This window comes from Molothrus aeneus, chromosome 2, assembly GCF_037042795.1.
Source record: "Molothrus aeneus isolate 106 chromosome 2, BPBGC_Maene_1.0, whole genome shotgun sequence".
Classification (NCBI taxonomy): Eukaryota; Metazoa; Chordata; class Aves; order Passeriformes; family Icteridae; genus Molothrus; species Molothrus aeneus.
Window position 1 is genome coordinate 69,147,483 of NC_089647.1, and position 27,424 is coordinate 69,174,906.

At 38.0% G+C, this 27,424-nt stretch overlaps 1 protein-coding gene across 2 annotated transcripts in view; it reads left to right on the top strand.

Moving 5' to 3' along the window:
- Window positions 1–203: 203 nt before the first annotated feature.
- Window positions 204–27,424, top strand: part of NDFIP2 (Nedd4 family interacting protein 2) — a 45,362-nt gene continuing 18,141 nt past the window's right edge. Inside the window, exons 1-5 of one of the 2 annotated variants that reach the window (XM_066545096.1) lie at window positions 204–377; window positions 18,632–18,788; window positions 20,234–20,361; window positions 24,095–24,154; window positions 27,193–27,280. In XM_066545096.1, coding sequence (XP_066401193.1) covers window positions 342–377; window positions 18,632–18,788; window positions 20,234–20,361; window positions 24,095–24,154; window positions 27,193–27,280 — 469 coding nt within the window. In that variant the 5' untranslated portion in view covers window positions 204–341. The remainder of the gene's footprint in view (window positions 378–18,631; window positions 18,789–20,233; window positions 20,362–24,094; window positions 24,155–27,192; window positions 27,281–27,424) is intronic. The other variant, XM_066545097.1, reaches the window with a different exon arrangement.

Here is a 27,424-nt window from a genome sequence, read left to right on the forward strand (position 1 = left end):
CCCCGGGCCGAGCCAGCCCCCCGGGCCGAGCCAGCCCCCCGGGCCGAGCCAGCCCCCCGGGCCGAGCCAGCCCCCCGGGCCGAGCCAGCCCCCCGGGCCGAGCCAGCCCCCCGGGCCGAGCCAGCGCGGCTCCCGGCGGGGCGGGGCCTGGGCCGCTCCACCGCCGCGGGGGCGGGCGGGGGGCGGCCGCAACGGGGCAGGGCCGGGCCGGGCGGCGGCGGCGCCGGGCGAACGGGCGGGGGAAGGAAGGAAGGAAGAAGGGAAGGACCGACCGACCGAGCTACGCGGCGCCAGGTCGGAGGAGCTGCGGCCGCGCCCGTGCGTGTCGGCGGGCGGCCAGGATGGATCACCACCAGCCCGTCAGCCGCTACCAAGTGGTGAGTGCGGAGTCCCTGGCGAGGCCCCGCTCGCCTTCCCCCGCCCCTCGGGCCGGCCCGGCGGGCACGGTGCGACCGGGGCGCCCTTCCCCCGCCCCCGCTTCTCGGGTCCTATGGGCGAGGGTCTGGCAGGGACCAGGACCGGGGCCGGAGCCAAGCGCGGGCCGTCCCACGGAGAGGCTCTGACAGCCGGGCCTTGCTCGGGCGGCGGGGGCTGCCTCCCTCGCCCCCCCGGTAGCCCCGGCCTCGGAGGGGGCGGCTGCCCGGCCTGCTCGGGAAGCCGCCTTTGCCGGCCTCCCTCTCCCCTCCCGCCGGCTTCGCGGCCGCCGGTCGCGGCCCGGGCTCGGCGGATTTTCCTGGGCGCCTCCCCCGGCCGGGAGCGGATGGCGGCTCCCGGGAGAGCGCGGCCGGGGAGGAGAGCGGGGCGCGCCGGTGCGGAGCGGCCGGGAGAGGAAGGGGCAGGGGTCCTTGTCTCGGCTCAGTACGTGCCACGGAGCGAACAGCTGAAACCTTGAGATTTCTAAAAGCCCGTAGATGTCTGGCACAGGGATGGAGTGCAAGGCCTGTGTGAAGATTAGAGGGAAGGAGGGAAGTGTGAAATGCAGGGAGAAGGCTGACCTTCAGTGTGTTTGTGTGTGTATGCTCATGCACGAACAGGCTCTTCTCAAGAACGGTCTGCAGCTTTGTGGGTCACTGAGACCAATTTTTCTTTTGCTCCTGAACTTAATCATGGAAGTAATAATTTAGAATACAAAGATTTTTATCCTGCCCGAATTAATTGTCTTGTTTGTTTCTCGCAGTCATCAGTTTAATGTCACTTACATAAATCTTGCAGTCATGAGCTTAAGGTCAATTATACTCAAAATATGTAAACTTTCGTGATTATTTGGTGTAAAAATGACTTAGGTGAAGTCAGTCTCCTCAAAAGTTTAAATTTTATCCTTAAACTCCTTGTACTTAATAGCTTTGCTATGAATATAAAGATAAAGAAGTCTGAAATCTTTGTTACTCTCTGTGATTCAAATTTCTACTGCAGTCTTCTAGCTAAATCCTAAATTATTTATCTTAGTGTTTGTGTTTTACAGCTTGAGTAGTGAAAAGAATGTCCACAGAAGTAATCACACTTATGTCTGTCCATATGTAAATAGTGGTATTTATATTCAGATTGTTCCTAGGTTATGATTTAAGAAAAAATAATAGGAAACACTTTTATTATAGTTGGAATATTTATTTTGATAGTCTTACAGCACTGTAAATTTCTGTATGCTTTTGGGCACTTAGATACAGGGATTGTCATAGAGGTGATGAACTCACCACACACCCTGTGACGTATTCCTTTAGGGTGGTAGTTGGTCACCAGCTGCTTTTTTTCTGGCACTATGCTTCCATAACTTGAAATCAGTAGAAGTCCTAAAGTCATTCCTTCTTCTCTGCAACAGAGAAGAAAAATGCTGGCAGAGCATTTTCTTAAGAGCCTACAAACACTATCTTCCTCGAGGCCTGAGGTAACCTGGGCATGTTTTAAGAGGCCTTGAAAGACCATATGTTATTAGAGGTCAGACAGGTAGAAGGGAAACTTTAATTTAGTTACTCAAAGGAGTAAAAAAAACCCCAACACATGAAGAAATAATTTGTCTCTGTAATATTTTTTTCTTATGCTTGTTAGGAACTTCCAGTGATGGTGCTGATGCCCACCTTTGGGTAAAAACTATTTGGTGTGGCCTTCCAAAAGGGCTTAGCTTAATGTTTGTCTGCATGAGTTGGCTTCCTCAGTTTGCTGTGTACATTAAATTGTGTAGTCATTTGTTATAAATCAGTCTGCTGTGCTCCAGAGTTTAAAATACAGCCTTACTGATTACTGCCCCATAGGAAGGAGCATATTGTTTTGGTTTCTTTGTTATATCTGACTGCTGAAGACTGAGATTTTTGTAATGTTGTTTACTTACTGTTTTGGGTCAGAGAAAGGAAGGACCAAGGCAATTGCAGATATACTTAATTAGCAGCTGATTATTGAAGCATGTGCTCTCAAGTGTTGTGATGTATTTGCTTACATAATGGCTATGATAGGTACTGAGCAATAGATTATTGCAGATTTTATGGTTCTGTCCTAGTTTTTAAAGACAAAATGTAGGAAAAAAAGATGACTTAATATGGCTAATACCATATTTTATAAATGTTTTATGAATTGAGTTTTGTGAGATCTGGCCAGTTCTGCTGTGTACACTATTTTTTTATTTGTTTTGGGTTTTTTTTCTTTCTCCCATGATTAGTAATAAATACTTTTTGGCCCTGCTTGTACCTATTCTGCCTTTACTTCTAGCTAATCAGTTTGAGTCTATTCAGGGCAAGTTCTTTTCTAAATAGAGAGATTTCTAGGTGTGTTTTATTATCAAAAAGTTACTGCCTTGTGTTTCCTGGTAGTAGCACTTCAGCGAAGTTGAAGGAGCTATCTTTCTCTTCTTATTTGTGGTTTCTTCAAGTTAGTTAAATTAAAAGGCTGTAGATTGGCAGGCAGTTTAGTTTTGAGTTTTAGCACAAAAAGCCAGTTCTATGACATTTTCTTATGAAACAGAAAATGTCTCATCATAAAGCTAACCCTCCGCTTTTCTTATTTTTATCTCTGTTGGAAATAGCTCTAAAGCTTCATTCTGTATCTTGTTCTTCTTTGTGTGTCTGCATTTTATTTACAAAGCAGTTAGAAGTGTTCAAACCGGGCAGCTGTTAAAAGCTGGTACTTGGAATTGCAGCAAAGTAAGTGTTGTGAGCAAAGAGCAGGCAGTACGTCAGCATTACGTAACTCTCTGCCGCGGGCATGTGTGATTTGTATTGCTTTCTGGCCCTCCTGTTTTGTCTCTCTTCATAGGGCAAAAAGACAAATAATTGATGGGTAAGAATTTGTCATGCTTCCCTGCAGGAGTATGACATTAGAAGTAAATTAGCCAACCTTTGTTGTCTTGCTTTACTTCCTTTTTTCTTTTCCTTAGTCACTTGAATGACTGCATTCCTGTTGGTGAATGTATCTTAAATTTTACATTTAACATTCCTTGCAGGTAAAAGTCAGTTACAGCTGTATCATTTACTTATTGTTGTATTTTGTCTATTTCTTTCCCTATTCTGCTCTTTGTTGGATAAGGCATCAAGTTTAGGAAAATTATAATAAAAATTCTTCAGTAGTCATTCTCCTGATTGTTTTTACCTTCTAATTCTTTGTCATCTGACCTTAATAGCATTACCATCTTGTCTGAAATGTCTGCTTCTAGTCCAGCCTGTTTGCAGAAAAAGTGATTGGAATGATGCTTTGTGAATCTGTACTGGAACAAAGAGGAGGAAATGCAGCTGTTTTCTGCAGCACGTAAAGCTGAGAGAGCAGCTAGGCTTTAAAGCTGAAGCTTGCTTTTTTTACTTAGAAATGTGGCTTTCCAGATAACTGAGTCATGAGGGAAGACTTCGTGTGCATGTGAGTGATTTAGGCACAGAAATTGGACTTACAAGCTGTACTGCTCATGAATTATAATAACCAGTCTTTCTTGATTAAAGTTTGGGGTCAGGTAGTCTTGAGTCTTTGACTTAGGGTTTGGTCAGAGCTAAACAGGTAAATGCTAAAATGGGAAGGTAGCAAACCGATTTGGGTGGGGCCAAAGGCAGCTCTCCACAATGTCACTTCAGCTGTTACTGAACTTGCCATGCCTCTGTGGCACTTGGTTTTGGTGGGATTTGTAAGTGATGGTTGAGGCAAGACTCTGATGGCAGCCTGCTGTTGTATGGCACTATGCAGGGATAAAGAAATTGTGGCTTTTTAAAAGGGATCTTAGTCTTGTATAAGTTGTGTGTGCTTATAGAAATGGGGCTAAGAGATGAAAATTTGTTCTGTAAACACTATAGCAAAAAACAAACTAAGATAAGGCTTTATTTTCTGTATCTGTTACCTCTATTGTCACTGACTCTTTACTCTCCCAATGTTATTTAGTTAAAAACCTTGATCAAAGTCAAGTTGTCTTTGTAACTCTTATGAAAGTCAACCTATGCAGGAAATATGAACAAAAAAAATCTCTTCCTTCTTTCTCTTCCAGGGACTGAGCCTAATAGTGATTAGCAAATAAACTCCCAAATGTAGGTAATTCTATGGCTTTGATGTAAGACTGCTAGCTTATATCTATATATCTACTGTATTTTCTACAGTATTTATTGTCTTAGGAAAACTCTTATGTAATTGGTGTTACTGAACAGCTCAAGCTAGCTTAGGGAAATTCTGCTGCTTTCCACAGATATGGGGTGATGTCATAATGGGAAGATAAAATTCTACATCTGGAGCACTAAGTTTACAATACTGAAAAGTACTGAGGAAAGATGCATTAACTGATAAGTGTTACAGTTGCTTACTTGTGATAGTTGCACAGATATTTTTAGAGGTAGGAGCCTCAATCATAAGAAGATACAATTATTCATTGCACTGACTTTTTCATATGAAACACCTAGATTAGACTTTTAATGGTTTAAAAAGCAAATGAGACTCTCCTGAAATTAGGTAAATGGTGCCTTCAGACAATGATCTGTCCTTGCATCTTAGTTATTTTTTGGGCTGTAATATTAGCCATTTAAATTTTTAAATTTATTTTTGCAGCACTTACCTGTTAGAAATTTGTCTATTAAACAGTAGTTTCTCTCTTGAATGAATAGCTTTAATATTTTTGTAAACATCTTTTGCTATTTTTACAGAAGATTCCTGCTACAAACAAGAAAGATTATAACTGTTGAAACATTCACAGATACAGTAGGGATGCAGTTAATACTTAAAGGACTACATTTTACTTTTTTTTTCACTTTTTATTTAAATTTATTAGTACTTTCTCATTTTATATGGACAAGGAAATAAATTTCAAGTCTCTCGATATGTGGCTTCTAAGTAAAGGTGCTGAGGTACTGGACAAATACAATATTTTTTGTATACATTTAAAGCAGGTCTGTTTAGCTGTGTTTTGCTGTTACTATCTGATTTTTTAATCTCTTGGAGGGCCACAGACATAACACCCTGCACTGCAGCTGATTCATAGGAGGAAACCCTGGCTCACTGGTACCCTGGAATATCAGTGGTTACAATAACTTTCTGGGTTTTTATGTGGGCAGTGACCTTTCATTTTGATGTGGGCATAGAATGACCTAAGCAATTTTGCACACAAATTGGCTTAGTTTCATAAGTTTTACCATACTGAGCAAAAAAAAAAAAAAGAGTAAAAGCAGCAAAGTGTACCTGGGTTACTCCACTCAGGTTTTTCACCAAAGGTCTTGGTAGGCCAGAATCTAAGGTTGGATCTGTGCAAAGGTAGCACAGGAGGAGAGGCTGGGAGCAGGACTGACCTTTCTAGTGGCAGCGAGATCTTGGTGTGGCTGAGCCCATCTTGTGAAACAGGGGGATTTTTAGGTTCTTGAAAGATGCATGAAGCCTGAAAAAGGAGGTACCTGATTTGTGCAGTGACATGAAGTCACATAATGTAAAAAGGCTGTGGCCTGTGTGTCACATCTAGTAAATTTTCTAATCATATTAGAAAAGTTCAGTAACATGAATAAAATTACTTCAAATAGCAGGATTCTGAGCAGAAGTCAGCTGTGTTATGGCCAAACTAGATGTTCTTTCTGTGGTACTTGAAAAAGGAGAAGCTGTAAGCCTTCTCTCAACTCGTTTGTAGCTGAAAAATGTAGTAGGGACCACATCAGGATAACCTCAGAAGTCAAGCACTGCATTAATACAAAATGTTAGTAGTAGTCTTCTAGATGGGGAAAATGAGTTATTTTTGACAAATGGCTAATTACAGGCATATTTTGAAATTTTCTTCCCTGTGACAGTGTGGACAAAACAAGGAAGATGTGGCAACCGGTAATGTTGTCATACTTAACTTTGTGAGACCTCAGTGTTCAACTTAGTCATAGATTCCAGTGTTTTCTGAAGTTTCATAGCCTCAAATCTCCCTCTAGATATCTAGCTATTTTGAAAACGGGAATGAACATATACCAGTACACTCAAATCAGGGAAGCCATTTTCAAATGAAGAAAAGCAATCCTAAGAGATTGAGTAAAAAAAGAATGAAAAAAATTGGCGACTTATAAAGTTGGAGAGGCACTGCCAACTTTTCCTACTGAAACTGAACTACTGCAGAGCCAAGGCTGTGGGTTTGATCTGCCTCAGGCTTGGGTCTCCCACTTCCTGGGCAAGTACTGTCACAAGTAGCTGATTTTAGTAAATTGGGCACCCCCTTCACCAGCTGTGTTTTTTAATGAGAATGACTAACTTTTTCTGGTTTGTGCTTAAGTCTTGTCAGGCACAGCCCGCACTCAGAGCTTGTCTGATTTGCAGTGAAAGTGAAAAATAAGTTTCCATTCTAACATGTAACTCTTTATTCCACTTACAATACTTAGGTATTGTTTCCATTATCGTAGGCTACGATTAGCCTAAAACTGAGATAGTCTAACTTACTCCTCAACCACTTCATAGCCAAAACATTAGATATTGAGTCATGCCCCCCAACCTCATCCATGGTTGTACCTCCAGCTGTGTTTGGAATCCACAGAACAATTTTTAAAAAGTCCTCTGAACTTTGAGTGATGTAGACGAAATAATATCTGCGATAAGCTGTATATTGCTTTATTTTTCTTTGTAAACCCATCTTTATTTTTCTTTAGTTACTAGGTGCTTGGCAGCACCTTCTTATAAAATGTGCATTTCTTGTAAAAAAATGAAGAAAAAGTTGGTCTCCCCACTATTGCAGGGTAACTTAACATATTCACAAACATGGTTTGTCCATTTTAGCTTTGAGCAATATTTACCTGTTGAAAGTAATCCTATAAATGTTCACTCATTGTTCTTGTAGGGGAGGTCAGAGTCCTTGTCCTTGATAAAGATGCATATGTAGATTCAGCTATTGAACATGCTTTTGCTTTTCCCTGATTAATCTGAAAAGATAATGTAGGAAAGGGCCTTGAAGAGAGGTTATTGAAAAGAGGGTACTTATAGTAGCAGTTCTTTCTTTCCTGCAGGAAAGAAGTTTAGGGTTCTTTTGAAGTGGTGCAAGCTGGTGGACAAACATTGCTTTGGCAATGGTTAGTTTAATTAACACTTGTCATCTTTGAGGAATAAGTGATGCCTTTGGTAAAACATGAAACAATTGGGTTTGAGGTCTTGGCTGATACTGAGGCCAATTGTCCATTTTGATTGTGGTACTTAGGAATCAATTATTGTATCTTGAAATTTACCAGAAGCAGTCCTTAAGGTATTTTTCAAGGAATGTACTGAAGCTTTAAGGCTCTTAATTGAATCTCCAGAGTTGTGGTCATAAAATTGACTTGCATCAAATACATGGAATACATGGTTAGGAAAAAAGACTTGCACAAGCTGTTTGCTCCTTGAAATCTGTTCCAAATTCTAGAATGAGTGCATAATTCAAATAAAGGAGCTGGCCACTAAATCCCTGCAGTGCTGGGCCACAGCTGATGTTGAACAGTGTGGCTTATGTTCCTTTCTTGTGTGCCTCTTGTGTGCTTTGTTTTGTTTAGCTGCCTTATAATCAACCAACCTGCTGGAAAGTGCCTGCTTTCAGGTGTGTGCATTATCTCGCTGGCAATTGAGAGGTCCAGAGAATGGTCCTTTGTGCCACATATTTTGCTGGATTGCTTTGAAATGCACAGTCAGCACTCTTTAACTGTAGTGTTGAAAAAATTCCCAACTATCTGTTGAGACCTAAACATGCTTTTTTTTTTAAAGGAAGGACCCTGAGTGTTTATAAGTATTGTGTGAGTTGCAAATCAAAATGACAATATTTTCACAAGAGCCTGTTCTTGAAATTCACAGTAAGTGTGTTCAGCTGGTGTTGTGTATGTGTGTTTTTTTAAGCTGTCAAAATTTGTCTGTATTATCTCTGTAAGTTGATGAGCTCAACTACTCCATTTCTGTTACTAAGAAAAGGGGTTATACTGAAAAAGCCAAGCATGACTGACCTGCTAATAAGAATAGAGTTTGCTCTTATTGATTAATAGTGTCCTGTGATTTATATTTTTTTTAATTAATGATTTCATGTTGGGCTACTGAGCCATATTGTTGAGTAGGAAACTCTTTTGCTAGGCTGGCTTTATTTAAGTACACATGCTAACATGTAATACATAATATTCCTGGTTTGTCAATAATCTTGAGACTTTTTAAGTTCTTCATATTTTTTCTGAAAAATTTTCAACAACACTTATGCATGGTACAGGAGACGGACACTTGAGCCCTTTTTTCCCTACTTCTTTCAAATCAGAGGCTTGAGGTGAAACTGTATGCTGCTTCTGCAGTTCAGTTTCCATAATACATTTCCAGGAAGAGAGTCTTCTTCATCTTTGTTATTCCCTCTTAAAATAAATTTATCATGTTAGCATCCTCCTGCATTGTCTTTAAGACGTTTTTGTTCTTAAGCTCTCTCATTGTAATTTAACTGAAATATGTATAACATTTAGAGTAATATTCAGCATTTTCAATCAACATTGAATTTTGCAGCCCAAATGAATGGAAGCTAAAATGGAAATTGAACTAATTGTTGAATATTGAGTCTGCTCTTGGTGATGTTTCCTGATTTTACAGGCTGTTCCCTCTACTTCTACAGTTTTCATGTTGTGTGTGTTCTATGTGACTTAAGAGTGACCAGGATCTACTTTCTGTTCTGATTCTATAAAGCTGCTGCTGAGTCAAGACATGACCTGTGACTGGTGGTTTGCTGAAGCTGTTGGTTAGTGGCAGCTGCCAGCAAATCCTGATGCAGCACTGTCCATCATTAGGGAGTACAGGGAGAATGAACAGGAAGTATTGCATGAGACACAAGACCTGCCCTTGTGTTGGGTACTGTCCACAGTTTTGGTTGCTCACAAGGGGAGCTACAGAAAGGAAGGGGAAGTGGACTTCTTGAAAGTACTCTGAAATAAGTGGCGGTAATTGAAGTGACTAACACCTGCAGAGTCACCAAGGCAGTGGGTAAAAGCAGTTGTGGAGCTGTTATTCACCAAATTGTGCAATATTAAAATTGTAGAGTGTTCACTGATGTGTGATTTAGAAAAGAAAGTACACAGGAGAAACAAACATATGCATTTTTTTGATACACAAGATTGTACAGGCAGATTGTACCAGCAGATTCAAGAAAACAAACTCCCATGCATCAAATCTGTAAGAGATGCAAGTGGAATAGGCAGAGATGTACACTTCACCAGCTGCAATGGAGCTGCTGTGCGTACTGGGGAATCTGAGGAAAATGGTTGCCAGAGAAGTGATTAAGGCTGGTGTACTGATGATTGTGTTGGAGACAGAACACGCCCTTAGACTGACCTCTGGTCTCGGTAGCATGCTTCTGTTTTGTTACTGAGTTTCTTCTATCTAGAAAGTGTTCAAGGAGGAAAACCTCATTTTATACTTTGTTTATAGATTAAACCAGTTCCTCAAGCTATTCTCAAGTTACTATTTGACAAACAGAAGGCTACATGATAGGTGGTAATGTTTTTAGTAGCTTCTACATTCTGGAGTAGGTCAGAGTTGCAATACCTCATTCTGTACAAGCTTTAGAGTAAGCTTTTAACAACTTCTTTTTCCTAGAAATTTTTTTATATCATGTGTGAAGATTTGAAAATGTTGGTCCCAGACATTGTTTTTATTAGTATTTAGTCATATCAGCTTTTTGTTGGCACATTTCTCTGTTAATTCCTATAACTATGTAATACAAAGAACCCTAGGAAACAATGCCCAGTTTATAATTTTACAATGAATATGAAGCATGGATCTGTTGGGATCATACCAAAATTCCAGTATTCAAAATTATTGTGGCATTATTCTTTAGTAGACAAGAAACCTTCAAGAAAAGGGGATAGAAATGGATATACTTTGAAGAATAAGACCATACTTTTAGCATCATTAGTCTTAGAACATTTACTTTTCCAGAAGAGTTCACTCATTCACACCAGATATGTTCTCATATTCACCAATGCCTCTACTTTTACTGTTAATGGGAGGGATTAGAAGGAATACATCTCAATAAAAGCCATAGGGAATGAATGCAGCTTTGTATGTCGTGCTTCTAAATGTGTAATTAATTGGTTAAATCTGAATTATAATACATATAAAATGTTAAAAGTGAGGTGGTTGTTGGGATGGACAGAGAGACACGTCTGTGTAGCTCTATCTACACATACATTATAATGTTTTTATTTTCTTTTCCTTCACAAAGTCCTGATCACCATTGTTTTATTTAGTCGTTTTTTTTAAATCAGATTTATAAGACTCTTTTAAAAAACCTTGAAAAATTCAATAGCCTAAAGATCCCTAGCTAAAAGAGTACTAAGATAATTTAAGCGTTGCTTAAATACATGTGAAGCACTTTCACTTGCTACAGATTAGTTAATTTTTGCACAAGGAAGTTCGCTGTGGTAGAAAAGCCATTCTTTTGGCAACTTATTTCCAACAACATTCAGTATAAATCTCTGGCTTCTTTTCGTTTCTTTTTCAGTTGAAGTTTTCCTCCAGAGGTTCTGGGTTTCCATGGTATCTAATCCCTGTTTAACAGACACACTTGGTATTTCCACACAGCTGTGGAATGGCAGCAATGGACTTCTGTCAGCTTTCCTGCTTCTAGTGCAGATTTACACCTTTGACCTTCTGACATATTAACTATTGTTGAAAACTTTCTGCAGAGATGCCTTGTAAAAAAAAAAAAAAACAAACCAAAAACAACAGAAACAAACAACATGCCAACCCACTTGGTTATCATGAAGGGGGTACTGCTAGATCTGGGCGTTGGATGGCTGATGCTTGCCAAGTGATGGGATGGTGAGGAAAAGAAAATTATGTGCATCTGTTCTGTGCAGTCAAAAATTCTAATCAGATTTGATCTCTTAGTTTTGAATACATAAAAGGAAAAAGTAGCTGAAAATTTCTATACTTCTCCATTTTACTGAAATGCCTTCTAAGCTCAATTGCTTAGTAGTTCAGTGTTTATTGATCTTAAGGTTCACCAGTCTTTAGAGGATGGTGTTTCTCTGGAGGGCTTGTGACTGTGGCCAGGACTATATTGCAGCAGAGCATGCATTTGGTAGAGAACTGGAAATAGTTGCCTTCCTGCTAGCTGGTCTGCATGGGTTCATGGGAGATTCGTGTTAAAACACACATTTGAAGAAAAAAGCATGTTGTAAACTACCTTATTTGTGGAGAAAAAAAACCTGATACTGTGGAGAAAGCTAGTAAGTTAAAGTACAATGTGGTTTGTACTTTGGCCTATTTTCTCAATAATCCTTGTATTCTAGAAAACTGTGAAAACTGTGAAATATTACTTTCAAAAAGCTGTTGTGGGTATGTTTTTTTTTCCAAATAAACAAGAAAACTAAAACATTTGTTTTGCAGAAAGACTTATTTAGCTCTTCTGCTCTTAAAATTATTCTCTAAGTGTAATTACAGATTATTTGGTTTAGTTTTGATTTTTCAGTGGCTACTAGTGACCTGAATCAGAGCTGATTGATCTTAGCCTTCAGCAAGTTTGCTGGTGACACCAAGCTCTGTGGTGTGGTTGACATGCTGGAGGGAAGGGATGCCACCCAGAAGGACCTTGAGAGGTGGGTGGGGGCAAACATCATGAATTTCAACAAGGCCCAGTGTATAAGGTCCTGTGCTTGGGTTGGGGCAATCCCAAGCACAAACACAGGCTGGGGATGAACAGATGGAGAGCAGCCCTGCTGAGAAGGGCTTGGGGGTGTGGTGGGTGAGAGGCTGGGCATGACCCAGCCATGGGCACTCAGAGCCCAGAAACCAAACGTGTCCTGGGCCGCATCCAAAGCAGCGTGGGCAGCAGGGACAGGGAGGGGATTCTGCCCCTCTGCTCTGCTCTGCTCTGGTGAGAGCCCATCTGCAGGGCTGCATCAGCTCTGGGTGGGGTTAGGGTTAGGGTCCCAGCACAGGAAGGACATGGAGTGAGTTGGAGTGAGTCTGGAGGAGAGACACCAAAATGATCAGAGGGATGGAGCTGCTCTTGTATGTGGAAAAGCTGTGTGAGTTTGGATTGTTCAGTCTGGAGAAGAGAAGGCTCCAGGGAGTCCTTATGGAAGCCTTACTGTCCCTAAAGGGGCTGTGCAAGAAAGCCAGAGAGGGTCTTCTTACAAGGAGATGCAGTGATAGGACAAGGGAGAATGGAGGAGGGTAGGTTTGTGTTAGATATAGGAAGAAATGGTTTCCTGTGAAGGGTGTGAGGCACTGGAACATGTTGTGTGGAGAAGCTGTGAGCACCCCATGTGAGGAAGTGTTTAAGGCCAGGGTGGAGTGGGCTCTGAGCAGCCTGGCCTAGTGGAAGGTGTCCTTGTCCCTGGTGGGGCAATTTGGAACTATGTTATCTTTAAGCTTCCTTCCAACACAGATCATTCTGTGATTCTGTTCTTGGTGATAATGGTTTAATGATATCGGTTTTACATTTTTTTTTCTAAAAACAAAAACATAGTAGCTGATAGTATGAGTTATTGATACAAGTAGGTGGCATTCAGAAAACAGAAACATCATGAAGTGTTTTTCTAATGGGTTCAGAATCAAATTTTATTTCAAGATTTTTTTTTTGCCTTGACAATCCCAAGATTAAGATTTTGCTATTTACAGATAAATAAATCTTATTTTTAGACTAGTAAAGCTGAAAAATGCAGTATGTGGTTATAAAACAAGCATTAAATTTGCAGCCTGTATTTGTTGAAGTTATTTTTATGTAGCAAGAGATCTCTGCTTTCATGCCTCATTTGTAGAGAGCAGTTTATTGCAGACTTAGAAATCACTACCAGTAGGCAAGTGTAAAAGGACTTGAATTTTTCAGCAAATGAAAGCATCAGTTGAAACACAGATGTGAAAAGCTCCCTGTTAGCTTTTTGAAGAGACTAGCTTTTATTTTAAGCCACTGTTTGTTGCACCTATCATATTTGCAATGTTATGGTTTCTGTGGAATAAATATGTGTGTGTACCAGTATGGAATATGTCATGAAGCTAATGCAGAAATTTCAGAGTTCTTTTTGTGCACTACACTGGCAATCTTGAGTCTGTCATGCATTTCCCTCCAATGCTAGAAGCTGCAATAAATGGATATTTTTAGTTGGCCTTTTGTCATAATCTGAATAATTGATACTAGAAGACCAAAGTAACTTCTACCGAGTGAAGAAGATAAATCTTAGTTGCCAAGAGTGTTTCTTTTTTTGAAGAAAGTGCATCAATGACTGTTTTGCATATAAAGGTTGAACTCAGATGATCTACTTGGCTGTCTCCACAGTTTTATTTGAAGCAAAATTTTAGGTCCAACATCATGTAATTTTGGTGTATTGTATTAGTTTCAATACAGCTTGGAAGAACCCAGGAACTCGTCAGTGTAAGGTCAAAACTGGACGAGGCAAAACCTCTTTGAAAACGTAATTTCATTTGAAAGGTAGAAAGACGGATGTGTTTAAAGTGCTTTGTAATTTATGATTGCTAATGAGAATTTTCTGTAGCTCTGTGGTGCCCCAGACAGAGCCATCACTGTGAAAATTTACCTAAAAGTCACATTTTGACAAGATGAGCTGGTAATAAAGGTATTAAAAGAAACAGGACAAGAAAGCTGGCTAGTTGTTTGAGATTTTGTTTTGTTTTTAACTTGTATGGCAGTATCCCCCACATAATTTTTTGCTACACTAAAGAAATTATGTAAGCAGAGTGAAAAAAAAACATGTTTAAAAGAAAAAGGATTTTAAAAATATGTGCAATATGCTGTTGAAATTAATTGTGCTGCAATAATTTTATAATATACTGATTTCCATAATCATATTTTATGAAAGAAGTAAAGATCAGCTTTTGAAGTGTAAAATCAGGTAAGAAATTGAGTGGTGTTTGTACACTGTGGCTAGAATTAGCTTGTGCTACTTCAATGCACTTGATCAGAGACCATCATTCTAATCTTGTGCGTTTTTGGTACAGGTGATAACAGCTATCTTGTTATATCCTTTTCCTCTGTTTTTTTTTTATTATTTTATAATTGAATAACTTGTTTATACCACCACTCTTGTACAATCAGTCAGTTCATCAGAAATGAAGCAAACTCTGATTAGCCTGGAAAGCAAACATCTGTAGGTCAGATAAAGTTGCTATCTGTAGATAGATAAAAAGTGTTAAGTAGATAATAAGATCTTCCACTTTTAGTTTTTATTTTGGTAAGCCTAAACACTTAAAGTATCTGAATCTATCCCCTCAGTAAAAGCTTCTGTTCTAAGCACTTTCTCGTGGGTCATGTTTCTTTGTTAGCTGTCAGCTGACTTCAGATGTTGCATGTGATTACTTAGGAAATAATTATACAAAATAACAGACTTAAGGAAATCAATTGTAGAAGGAATAATTGTGGATATTGTATAAGAATAATGTCTTTCAAAAATATTAATGTAAAAGTAGAAAATAAATATGGCTGTATTTTATACAATATTTTGGTGCTGAAAGGTCTGGTGTTGATTTTAACTTCTTCTGAAATGAAATAGTGAATCACTGTTTTGTAGATCTTTTCTGGGAAGGAAACTGAAGATAGTGTAAGGTAAAAATCATATGAAGGAAACTATTATGTTTTCCTGTGTTGTTCACCCTTTTGTAGCTACCTTGAGACTGAGTCATTGTTGGCAGAACAGCTGTTGCTCCTCGACTGGTCTTTGAATTTTATGTGTCCTATCATAGATACTTTTTGAGAATATGAGCCTGTAATGTACTGTAGTTTGAGGGCTGCAAAAGCAGGGATTGAAATACTGGCATTAACAGTTTAAGAGTAATGTGTCTAATAGCAAAGTTCTCACTTTTTCTTTTTATAGTGAAGCTTCATGTAGTCAGCCAGATACCCCAAGTACAGACTAAACCATGAAGGAAAAAAATTTCAGTGTCACCCACTTTTAAAATGTGAGGGAGGGAATAGGGGAAGGTACTAATTTACAGTTCTCTGTGGCTTAATAGGTCTTGTTAATTGTTTTGATCATAATGTTGACAAAAGCAACTATATTGCCTACTACCAAATTATGGTTCATTGGAGGCATGGGAGGGGCTGAGATAATGAACTGCCAGTTCTCCTCAGTCCCTTAATTAAATGTTTGGTGAAACATTCTTACTATTGGAAAAAGAAAATCTTGGATACTATTTATGTACTTTCAATGTAAAATGCTGCTTCAGGTGACATTTAAGTACATAGCATAAGTAATGCCTTGAAACAGACATTTTCTGTTCCTTTTTGGGTGTTTTTAGCTTGGTTTCTATGGCAATGAAGCCTATGAAGAGTGTCAGGCCTCTTCTTCCCCTGTCTCCAAAAATAACTTCTAAATTTACCTCCAGTAGAAGCCAAAATAAAATGTGAAGGGGGAGGCTCAAAGGTAGTCAGATTCCTACTGGTTTCAAGCAAGCTGGTGACTCCAGAGAGTCAATGCTCTGTGAAGACAAGGCAAAGTTGCTACAGGACAAAATGATATAATCACTGTTCTCTACCCTGCTGGTGTGGGCAAATATTCCAGTTTACTGGGGCAAGTTCTGCTGCAGTTGGAGGGTTTGGTTTTGGTTTTTTTTTCCCCAGTGAAGTAGTCCTCTGAAAGAAACTGAAGTTACTGAGGAGAGAGTAGGATACAGGACACTTGAACAAGAACTAACAAAAGCTAGTTTGTGTTCATGGAACAACTTGTGTTTATTATTCTAGCTGTAAACACTCAAGCTACTTAATCCAGTTATTGTGGGGTTGTTGTTGTTTTATTTGATGTTGCTTTTTTTTTAATAAAAGGGGTGAAGGTTTCTTTTTAAGTTGCTGCATTAGGGTAACCTTGGTGCTTTTCAGAATTTCTGAGAGGCCTCTATAATAAAAGAGAGGATAAATAGAAATATGGTTCCTAAGTATAAGTCTTACAAAATAAAGGCACTGTGAGCAGCACTTAAGGGTATAACATGTCTCTATTATATGGAACCCTTAGGATGGAATTTTTCCATTTCCTAATTGCAGTTGCTATAACCATTGAATGACTCATTAACTTTGTATTTGAAGGCAAAAAGTCTCATGTACATTTGTCTTGTCTGATCTTCATGTTAACTCCATCATCTACTAAATTACTCCACTGTTAGTACATAACAGATAATTTGGAGTAAAGCAGCTTTCAAGAAAGCATGTAGAAGTTGTAAAATTAAATTTCTGGGTAATGGCAAAGTTTTTTGGTTTTGTTTGTTAGTTTTTTTTTTTTTTTAGGAATAATATGCTCTTTGACCAATGATGTGCTTGTGGATCTCTGTGACAACATTTACTGTGGTGTGGTAAGAAAAAAATGTTGCTATGATTGAAGAGCAAAGAGGGCAGGAGAGAAAGAATGGAAGTAATAGAGATCCATTTGAGTTTTAGTTTTTCCCCTGCCCAAAGACCAGGTTGTTTTGGTGGGGTAGTCAGAACTACACACACATCCCAAATGAGTGTGAGTGTACCAGCCATTAGTGTAAGAACTATACCAGTAGTGTTTTGCTCATTATACCTTAAATAATCAAATTAGTTTTATTTAAGAATGGGCTTATTTTGGCTATACCCATTGCAACACTAGATTTTTCTTGTGAATTATTGTACTTAATTTAGAACCATAACATTTATAGCTCTCAGCTTGCTTTTCTGATCTGATCGACCTTTTTAGAGTTGACTGGTTTGTGTTCTCACTTGCTTTCTGTATCCTGGAATATATTAGGTTATTTTGAAGTGCTTTTGTTTTCTTTAGCTTTAACTACTCAAAATGGCTAAAAATATTTCTCATATTGCTGATACTTCTGGATCGCTGATTAGGCATTAAATGACCTGATTGCTCAGGACCCAGAAACCCTCAAAAACACCTATCATTTCATTTGAAGGTGACCTCTGAGCATCAGGAAACCTTTTTTTTTTTCCTTATTTTTAGTAATGTGAAGGTGACTGAGCCTGGAAACATGTTTTCTGTATAGCTCATGTAGTCTCTATCCTTGAAGGTATTCAAAAGATATTTGGATGTGGTCTTGTACATCCAGCTGTAGATGCTTCTCCTTGAGCAGAGAGGTTGAACTAGATGGGCTCAGAGGTCCCTTTCAGCGTCAATCATTCTGTGAACTTTGATATAATCTGAATATTAAAGCAACTTTGGTGTCAGTATTACAGTGCTCAATAAGAAATTTAGTGTTCTTCTTAGAAGGCACTTTTCCCAGTAACCTGATTGTACTGTGCCTAATAGAAAATAATTGTAGTTATATTCTTTTTATTTTTTACTGAAATAATATTTTGCTGTAGGGTGTTTGTAAAAAGTACCAACTTAAGGTTATAGAATTCTTCTTTTAGATATGTTTTACAATCTTATTTTTTGGTCTGAGTTTTACATGTGGTGCTTCAGCTGCTGCCTTCTAGGAATCTTATCTTTTAGTTCACACTACTGGGAACTAGCACTTCTCTAATTCTAGTACTCTTTCTTTTTAAAAGCTTGATACGTTCTAAGAACTATCAAGTTAGCTAAAATAATAAAAATATCTTCTCTAAGAAAAGATATTAGCAGCTGGATCTGAATTCCACAGTTTCAATGAGCATTCTTCCTTATCCAAATTCTTATTTCTATATATGCTTTAGTGGACATGTCTTTTTAAAACTGCATCTTAATCAAGGAAAAATAAAACCAAACCAACAACTTGAGGCTTTGTAGGGAAAGGATTGTTTCTAGAGTGTAAAGAAAAGCAGAATGTTTTGAAGTCTTAGAATTTGCAGGGAGAAGCTCTTTGACAAGATGCAAGAGAATGAAGGTCCCAGTTACAGAAGTAGATGTGTGTCTTAATTATTTTTCTTCAAGATAAATACAATAAATAATAGTATTTCTCACCTGAAGTTATTTAAAATACGTTGATACATTTTATGACTGTACATAAGAATAAAAATATAGTTGTATTAAAATATTAATATAATAGTATTTTGCCATATAGTAAACATGGAAAACTCCAGATTTTTAAGACTCCCTGAAAATCACTGAGAAGAAGAACATTCCCGGGAAAAAACAAAGGCAAGGCAGCTAACATAATCTTGTGCTAATTGCCTAAAAGAATTTAGCTGGACTACTTGAAGCGGTCACATGCTGTTTTGTAAATAATTTGTTTTGTTGATGAGAGTGATCTTGTCTCTCTTTGAACATGTCTCTGCACGTATTAGGTTGTCATGGGAAATATTCCCTGAATGCCTCTGAAATGTGTGTGTTTTTTTCCTAAGCTTCACAATGAGGATGACCCCCCAGAGTCTTCAGCAGCTGAGCAGCCTTCCACGTCTGCAGAGACTCCACAGGCTCCGCAGCCAGCAGCTTCACCTGAGGCAGATACTTCCCCTCCTCCTTACTGTAGCATAGCTGTGGAAGCAGCTGCAACCTCAGGTATTTTTCTCAAATAGCAGCTTGTCAGGGATGAGCATGTATGAATCAGCTCTTGGTTCAAAGTGGTCTGATGCTGCCATGTAGTTTTTCTTTTCCATGCACACAATTGCAGTAAAAAGCTGTCCTTTGATGTGCAGCCCTTTGGTTTGTTCAGAAGAAGCACTCTTGTAAATTACAATGATTGTTCCAAATTGCTAGGCAAAATGGATGGTCATTAATTAGCTCAATAGGTTTTATTCAAGTCTGCTTATAGTTCATTTCCACATTTAATACACTACATCTTTGAGTAGTGCTCCATTAATAGACCTCATGAGCAAGTTTCATTGCCTCTTTATAAAAACTCTTCAGACTTCTTTGGTGTGTGACATGGTTTGGTGAAAATATTGCCATGAAAAGGTTAATTTTGCTCAAAAGGCTCTTGATAAAGCTTCTCATGAAAGATAAAACTTCTCTTTATTCATTTATTCACTGCTCCTTTTCTTAGGAGATTGTGGCTTTTCTTGGGGATATGGGAGATTTAGCAGCAGGCAACATTGAAGTTCCTGTTTAAGTAAAGTTACATGGATTTGTGTCTCCAATGTGCCAAATAAATATTTTAGGAGTAGCTGCCAACTTAATTTTTTTAAGTGTTTGTTAAAAGAACAGTTTCCCTTCCCTGTTCTTTGAGACAGTGTTTGCAAGTATAATACATAGCTGTGTGGAATTATCCCTATATATAACATCCTTGTGTTGGTGTGCTGACAAATCTGTTGACCATGTGACCTGTGCTGACAAATCTTTATCATGTAAACAGCCTTTTAACAAGCTACTGCTGGCTGTAGGAGGAAGCTCATGGCATATTTTAAGTACTTTCAATTAATATTGTTAATAATTCTATTCTATGTGGTGATGTCTTACTGTTACAACACAGAAGAATGAAGTCCGTGGTTGATTTTGATGGAAGGAACAATTTTTAAAAGAACGTGTTGAAATTGAAATCTTGGAAAAATTGATTTTCAGAGAGCAACCAGAGTTGGCAACAAGGCTGCACTAATAAGAATACAGCATGGCTATTACTGGACTGAAGTAATAGATTGATACTGATACTTAAAAACTTCTTTAAAAAAAGATTTTTGTGTGTATATCTATGTATGGTTAGATAAAAAGTATTTGGTTGGAATGCCTGGGGATATAACTAACTAAATATAATTTTTTTCTTCATGAATTTGTTGATTTCTTGTCAACATCTGTGTTAAGGTTTCTGCCTTGGGTAGCAGCTAAAAGTACCATCAAACTGTTAAAAGTTTTTCTTTTAAAAATATTCTTAAGAACTTCAAATGCAAATATCCTCATTTTTAGCCTCTGTAAAAAATATACTTTAGAGGTAAATAATTATGTGCATGTGAAAGTTAATATTCTTGACACCTTTCTGGTTTAAAAATAAATAACTTCTTTATTTTGAACAGACACACACAATGAGTTTTATCCTGTGCCACCTCCATACAGTGTAGCTACCTCTCTTCCTACGTACGATGAAGCGGAGAAGGCCAAAGCTGCAGCCATAGCAGCTGCAGCAGCTGAAGTTGCCCAGCGAGTAAGTGATACAGTTCTGCTGTATTTCGGTTTTGTGAAACGTGTTTGGCTACTTATTGGTAACAATTTGGCCCATTTTATGACCCATGACTATAATAATGGTGGGTTAATGATTTAAATATTTTGGATGTTTAGGAATATTTGAATGTTTATATAGATAGTGTATGTTACTTGTGAATACTATAAAAAGCACATCATATTCAGTCTTTTGAAAGACATAGCTGTCTAAACAGCTTTACAAGCCAATTTTTACCCTGTTTTACTAGTTTATCCAGTATTTTGTCAACTCTTAATCAGGTATCCCCTACTAATATTACTTTGTAGAGTTATCACTAATGTGTACTGTTGTGGATGGTAAAAATAAAAGAATTACCAAATACCTTTAGAGAGGAAGGGAGAATTTCAACAGTCTGGAAGAGATATGACCCAAAATAGTGTAGATAGCTTTTAAAAAGAAAGGTTCCTGTTGTTTGATCTATGGAAACTTAAATACTGAAGTTCAAAGAAATGTTCCAAGTACTTAAAAAAGCCCCTATGTGAGTTGTGGTAAACAATGAATAGGCAGATATCCAGTGTCTCTAGTTTTGTAAGAATTAATCTTATGAAGAATACAGTCTTCAAAATAGAAGATTGGTATCTGCAGTTAGTGGTAAATGTTAGTTTTGTAAGCAAGTTTCATCTTTTCTCTGAAGTTCTGGGTTGTGGAAATTCTGCTGCTATTGACCATAATATACTGTACCCAAAAAGGCTTCCAGTGCTTTCACTAAAAATGTCTTCCTTGAGGTCAAATGTGATTATATTTGATATACATTTAAAATCTTAGTGGCTGTGGTGTGCTTGTGACTGGGAAAAAAAAACCTTTACTTACTCAGCAGGAGGCAGGTCCTTCCTTGACTGCTTCACAGTGCTTGCAATGCACAACACTCATTTTGAGGTATGCACAGCTGATGTTAAAGTAGGTTTGGGTAACATCACCAATGACGGTGTCACACAAAGCTGTTTGACTGAATTCAGTAGGAAGCCACAGAGATTTGACTTGCCAAGTTTTAGTAGTGAGGGGATGATCTCCATTGTCACATTTTATCTGCTCTAACAGGAGCATGGATTCTTTGTAGTCTGTCTTTACTGCTTGTCACATAAGTAAAACTTTTGCTGAAATACTGGTCTGATTCAAATCCTTATTCTGAAATAACAAATTTGGAGCATTAAAAACAAACTCTAACTTGTAGAGTACCTGTGACACTGCAGACAGGATGTGCATCTCTTGCAAGATTCTTGCTCTCACATCTAGAACCCTATGATGCACAAATTTCAGACATACAAGCAATCTCCCTTGATGACTCAGCCTGAGGTTCAGGCAATTTCCAGAATAAAGCTAAGCAAAACAAACGAAACCCCAAAACAGAGCAAGTATTTTTAGTCCTGTCATTTTAAACTTTTATTTACTCTTTCTTAAAAGTTCAGGTCACTGTAACAGAAACATCTTTTGCCCTTCCTCAAGCAATCTGCCTGCTTTTGGTCAAACCACAAATTTTTGAAAAATTAGTTTCCTCAGTTGATAAATACAGCTTCAAGTTTTGTAAATGCATGGAGATGGTCTTGCATGAGAAAGTTTAGGCTGCTCATAGCTCTGAAGGGGATGGGACTTCAGATGTGCTGTTCCCAGAGAGCATTCTCAAATGTTCTGTATCAGAGTAGAATTACAGAACTAAAAGTAGGTACACCTTATGGCTGCTCTTTGCTGCTTTTGGTGAAAACATTGGACCTGAGAAATAGCAATTTTTGGTGTTCCCCGAAGCAGATTTATTATTCTTAACCTTCAGTTAGAAGGGAAGGGGAAAGCCGCTATATTCAGCTCTCTTTAGTGGTGGGTGGGGGGAAGGAGGACAATGGCTGAGCCTCTGAAACTTACATGTTGTGGGAAGAGAAGTCTGGTTTTGATTGAGAGGGAGGTAACTAGAAGGGTGCAGAGTCTAAGTCAAAATAGGAAAAGGCAAGGATGAATGGAAGGCAATGGTATGGACAGGGTAGAAGGACTTAAATGAGAGACAGAAGGGAAAAGGCTTAACTGAGATGGGAAGAGAAAGGAACCCAAGTGGGGACAAAATGCAGTACTAGGAAAGGAACTGAAGCTGGTGTGTGAGAAAAGAAGACCAGGGAGGGAAAAAGAATCTGGAGGTAAGAGGCAAGAGAGCTGGATACAGTGATGAAGTGAGAAATAAACTTTTTCACAGGCTGCTTTGCTAGAACACACAGGAGAGCTTGAAATTCAAGAACTACGTGACACCACAAGAATTTCACTTATGAAGAATCAGTAGGAACACGTCATTCCCTCAAAGCAGAGATGGACTAAAAGATTCTAGACTTAATGGCAATATTAAGTTAGTATCAGAAGTGTATCTGAAAGTCACATTCTTGTTGACTGCTGAAGAGCTCACATTTTTCAGTAATTCTGCTTAGTTTGCTTCTGGTTTTTTTGGGTTTTTTCCTCTTTTTTTCCTTTTTTTAGCAAATGCGTGCACACACACAAGCTGTATTTGAGAAGCGGCATTAAGGTTGCAAAGTTGGGATTTGGGGAAAAAGTAAGAAATGCTGAAGCTGAGTTTCAGCTTTGTAGATAATATTAAAATTAAGTGCCAGTGCAGTTTTAATTACTGCTGTTTTAATTATTTTACCACGTGATGCTTCCACAAAATCCCTACCTTATTTACCTCTGGACTTACACTGAGATAGACTAAGACTGTGTAATAAGGCTGTCTTAATGTGGCAGATGGCTGGAATAAGAAAGAAGGCTCTTGTTACAGTTTGAGTGGTGCTTTGCCATCGTTAGAGGAAGGATTTAGCTCTGAATACCCATGGAAGTACAGATAAGTAACTTAATTATGTAACAGTAGTGCAAAGTTCAATTGTTTTCTCACTTTCACAAGTGACAGCTGCAGACATTATCTGACCTGCATGTTACACACTTTGCAAAACATAGACAAATGATGTAACATGTAGGTTTTTCAGTTTTTATTTTCAGCCTTATGAAATTAGTGCTCTTACAGATGTGAACTCTGCTGTGTTCTAAGCTTCTGGTTTCTTCCTTGTATACGAGGATATATTGCCTCTTTGCTGCAATAATGTAAACAATTGGAAAAAGTTGAATGTCCTTATGTTACCTTGAGCAATGTGTGAGGGTGATCACTTTCATGGTGTACCCCAAAGTGTGCAGTGAAGGTTTAAATCTACTCATTAAGCAAAAGAGTGGAAAATGACATGGAAGGGCAGCACACTTATTACACAGCTTTCAAATTTTTCCCCCAAATCATTTAGGCCACTTCAAAAGATCCTTAATGTGATCATATGAAATATTTCATCATAGGCCCTGTATTAACAGATAATATGAAAATTCCAAACTTAACATTTACTGAAACTTTCAATAATTTTACAATTCTTTGTATAGCTTGTCTTGCAGGAATAGATTGTGTATAAACATGTGTTCCTTTCAAATGCTCCCAGAGATCCCATTTTTTCAAAGAAATTGTACTAGCCCTGTGTCACCAGTGGTGATAGCATTAGTAATCCTGGCTTTTTCTTTTCAAATCCTCAAGGTCAGTTTTGAAAGGGCAATTTAAATGGACAAAAATGCTGCTAACAATTTAATGACTTTGTTTGTATGTTGCAATGAATGGCTTTTACTTAATGCTTTTCAGTTGCATTTGTCTTATGTTTTTCTGTTTTTACATGCTTAGCACGCCCAGTTTAGGGAATCTAGGAGTCTGTTTGATGAAATATTCCTCAGTCGTCCAGAGGTATGGTATAGTTCTCTCTAGTTTAGACTTTGCTATGAATTTTCCTGCTGGCGAACAAATGCTTCTGGGGTTAATTGTGCCTTTTTTCCCCATTATTAATTTCTCCCTATTGGTTTGTATGCTGAAGGTATAATTTATGGGGTTTATTAAGTAATTTGACCCTTTCCTCAGAAGTTTTTCTCTGTAAACACTGCATTGTGAAGAGTTATATCACTCTTTACTTTATTAGGGTGGTTGTCTCCCTATATGCCATGCTAGATTTCTGTTTGAAAAAAAAACCTAAAAAACATTGAGGAGAAAAAGCAGTTCTCTTGCAGAATACTACAGAGAGCACTGAAGTTTATGGGGGTTTAATAGATTAAACTTCAATAGATGCTCTGTACCATTTGATGTTCTTTTGTTTAGAGAAATTACTCTGTGTGACATGCCATTTATGTTGATAATATAATTTGCTGTTCAGATGTTTCTCTGGTCATAGGAGCAGTAAACTTTCTGTTCCTACAGATGTCAACTTATTTAGAAAGCAAGAATGCTGTCCATCTTCCTTAATTTGGCTAAATTTGCCAAAAACCAATGGTATACTGAAACAGTGTTACATATCTTACAGATTTGTGTGTGTTGTGTTACATTCTTCTCATTCAAAAGAAAAATATAAATAAAATATATGACCTCATTGATTAAAATATCACTATCTAACAGAAGCATTTTGTAAAAATCTGTTTAAATCTGAGCATCAGCGTAGAGGACAATTGTTCTTTGTTGCCCATTTTCATTCCTCAATACATGGTGGCAAACAATTATATTTTGAAGAAAGACTAGGGTAATTGACACCAACCAGATCAAATGAGAGCACTGAAAGACAGTCAGTATTAGTGGGGCTTGAGCAGTGGTCAGTTAGTGTTTTCTGTCTGCAGGACTGCTCATAAAACCTCAAAATCCTCAATGATGTGGATATAGGCTGGTTTAATTTCTTAGTATTCTAAGTATTTAATTTCTTAAACACTTATAATTTTTGTACACTGGTTTTTGTAGACAGTAAAGAGAACTCACTTTAATCTTTCTTTTTGACATGGAATGTGATTAATTAATACTTGTTCACGCTTAATACAACAGTGCTTCTTGCAAATATCTGCTGTCGTGTTCCTGAGCTGTATTTATTGACCTGTGTTTCTCACATGTGTAAGCATCAGAGAAGCCTCAACTAAATTTGTTACTGTCATTGAGCAAAATTTCCTTTTTTCTGAGGCAACTTTTACATGGGGCATAATTCACTAATTGTTTTGGAAATGCCAGTATGAAGTACAATAGTTAGCAGACAATTTTTAAAAAGCCCAAAATTATTATGTATGGGTTTTGTAGACCTTGTGAAATTAAAATTGAAAATGCCCTTTTTTTGTCCGACATGAAAAAGGAAGTTTTATGGCTTGCATTTCAGAGATAAACACATTCAAATGCGGCTTTTTTTTAATGCTTTTTCAGCCCTTCTTTCCTTCCCGTTCCCTTCCTCTCCATCAGTGTTGTATCTGCAGCAAAGTTGAGCTGAACAAACTGATGCTTTTTTAGTCACTTAAGATGACCATTTAGGAATGCCTGAAATCATGTGGAGCTGAATTATAGCCCCTTAGAATTCTCGCTTAACTGGCTTTTTGTGCTTCCATTGGAATTGTCTGTGTGAATAGCAGTGTTTTTTAAAAAAAGTTATCTGATACAGTGTCTTGGTTAATTAATCTGAAATACAGAGCACAGCTGGAATTTCATAGCCGTATCACTAAGGGTGAAGCTGACTGCTCTGAGTTGGTACAGCAGTCATTCAAGGATGTTTTTAACCTAACTGCCATACCCTGGTAAATTATTTTGCTCTATTGACAAAGGGGAACATGTGACAGAGCTTTAGGTCACTGTGCTTGTTTAATGCCCTTTTAGTCATAAACATTATTTCTGTAGTAAGTGCTTGTGGGTGAAACAGCCAAGTAAACTTCCCTTGATCACTCTTGATTTCATTTATTTTTAAAGGAAATTTCTTATGTCAGTTCCAATACATTATGGTAATAGGAGGAAAAATTAGGAAAAGAATTACCTGTGCTTCTGCTTAGACCATTTTACTGCTGCTACTGACAACATTATTTAACTTCTATCATCCTGCATTGTTTTGATGTTACTCATTTAAGTTTAAAAATGGTGTTTAATTGGTGTTAGCACTTCCTAAAGAGCCTGATGAAAACTGTCATTGTGAAAACTTTTGTGTTTACCAGTCTACAGCTGGAGCAATCTCCCACCTGTGCCCAAAACTGCATATATAATATCTGCCAAGTTCTGTTCTAAATCGAGTGCTGAGAAATAAAGCAGAACTCACTTTCAGTATTTTAAGGTCCAACATTTTGACTCAATGGGAGAAATCTTTGGATCGTTTTGACTGACGTCTCTGTTTGCTTTTGTTTTACTTCAAGCGCTGTGCCTTTTGAGTTTGGAAGCCTTTTAGACACTTTTAATGTGCTCGCGCCCTCTAGTGACCCTGGAGGTGTTCTTTGCCTTCCTTATGTTTTTCTGTGGGTTATAAAATTGGTTAGTGCAGTGCTGTTGCATCAGCACTTAAACTTAAGATACTAACATTATGCTATAACTTTTATTTTATATTAAGGAAATTATTAGAAGACCTTTCCAGCAGGAAAAGTATAGAGTATACTGTGTGATGTCTTTTCAAAAAAATATTTAATAGTTTGGCTACATATCAAGATAGTTACCTTAAAAAAATGTATGTTGGTTTTCATTGTCAAAGTACTAATCTGGAAAAATTCTAGCTTCATTTAAGATGAATAGACAGTATGTACATATCTTCTACAGAAAATTCGGGCTCTGTCAATATAAACAACAAATAAGATTTGTTTTTTACTTATAAATTATTTTTTTAAAACTTCCTTTATGTGGACATGTTACAGGAATGTCAATTTTCTTCTAGCTTTAGAAACATGATTAATACTTTATCCTATAGGTAGTTATTCTAAACTTTTCACTAAATTATCACTAACCTGTAAATCCAGGAAGAAGAATATCCACCACGGGATGATTTCAGTGATGCAGATCAGCTTAGAGTGGGCAATGATGGCATCTTCATGTTGGCATTTTTCAGTAAGTTATCTTGTATCCCAGACCTACTGAGGTATATATTAATTGTGCCTTTTTCCTATGGAATATAAAAGAGAGCTGTGATGAATTGCAATAATGTACTGTAATGAACAGATTTTTCTGCCTGTGCTCAAATATAAACACTTC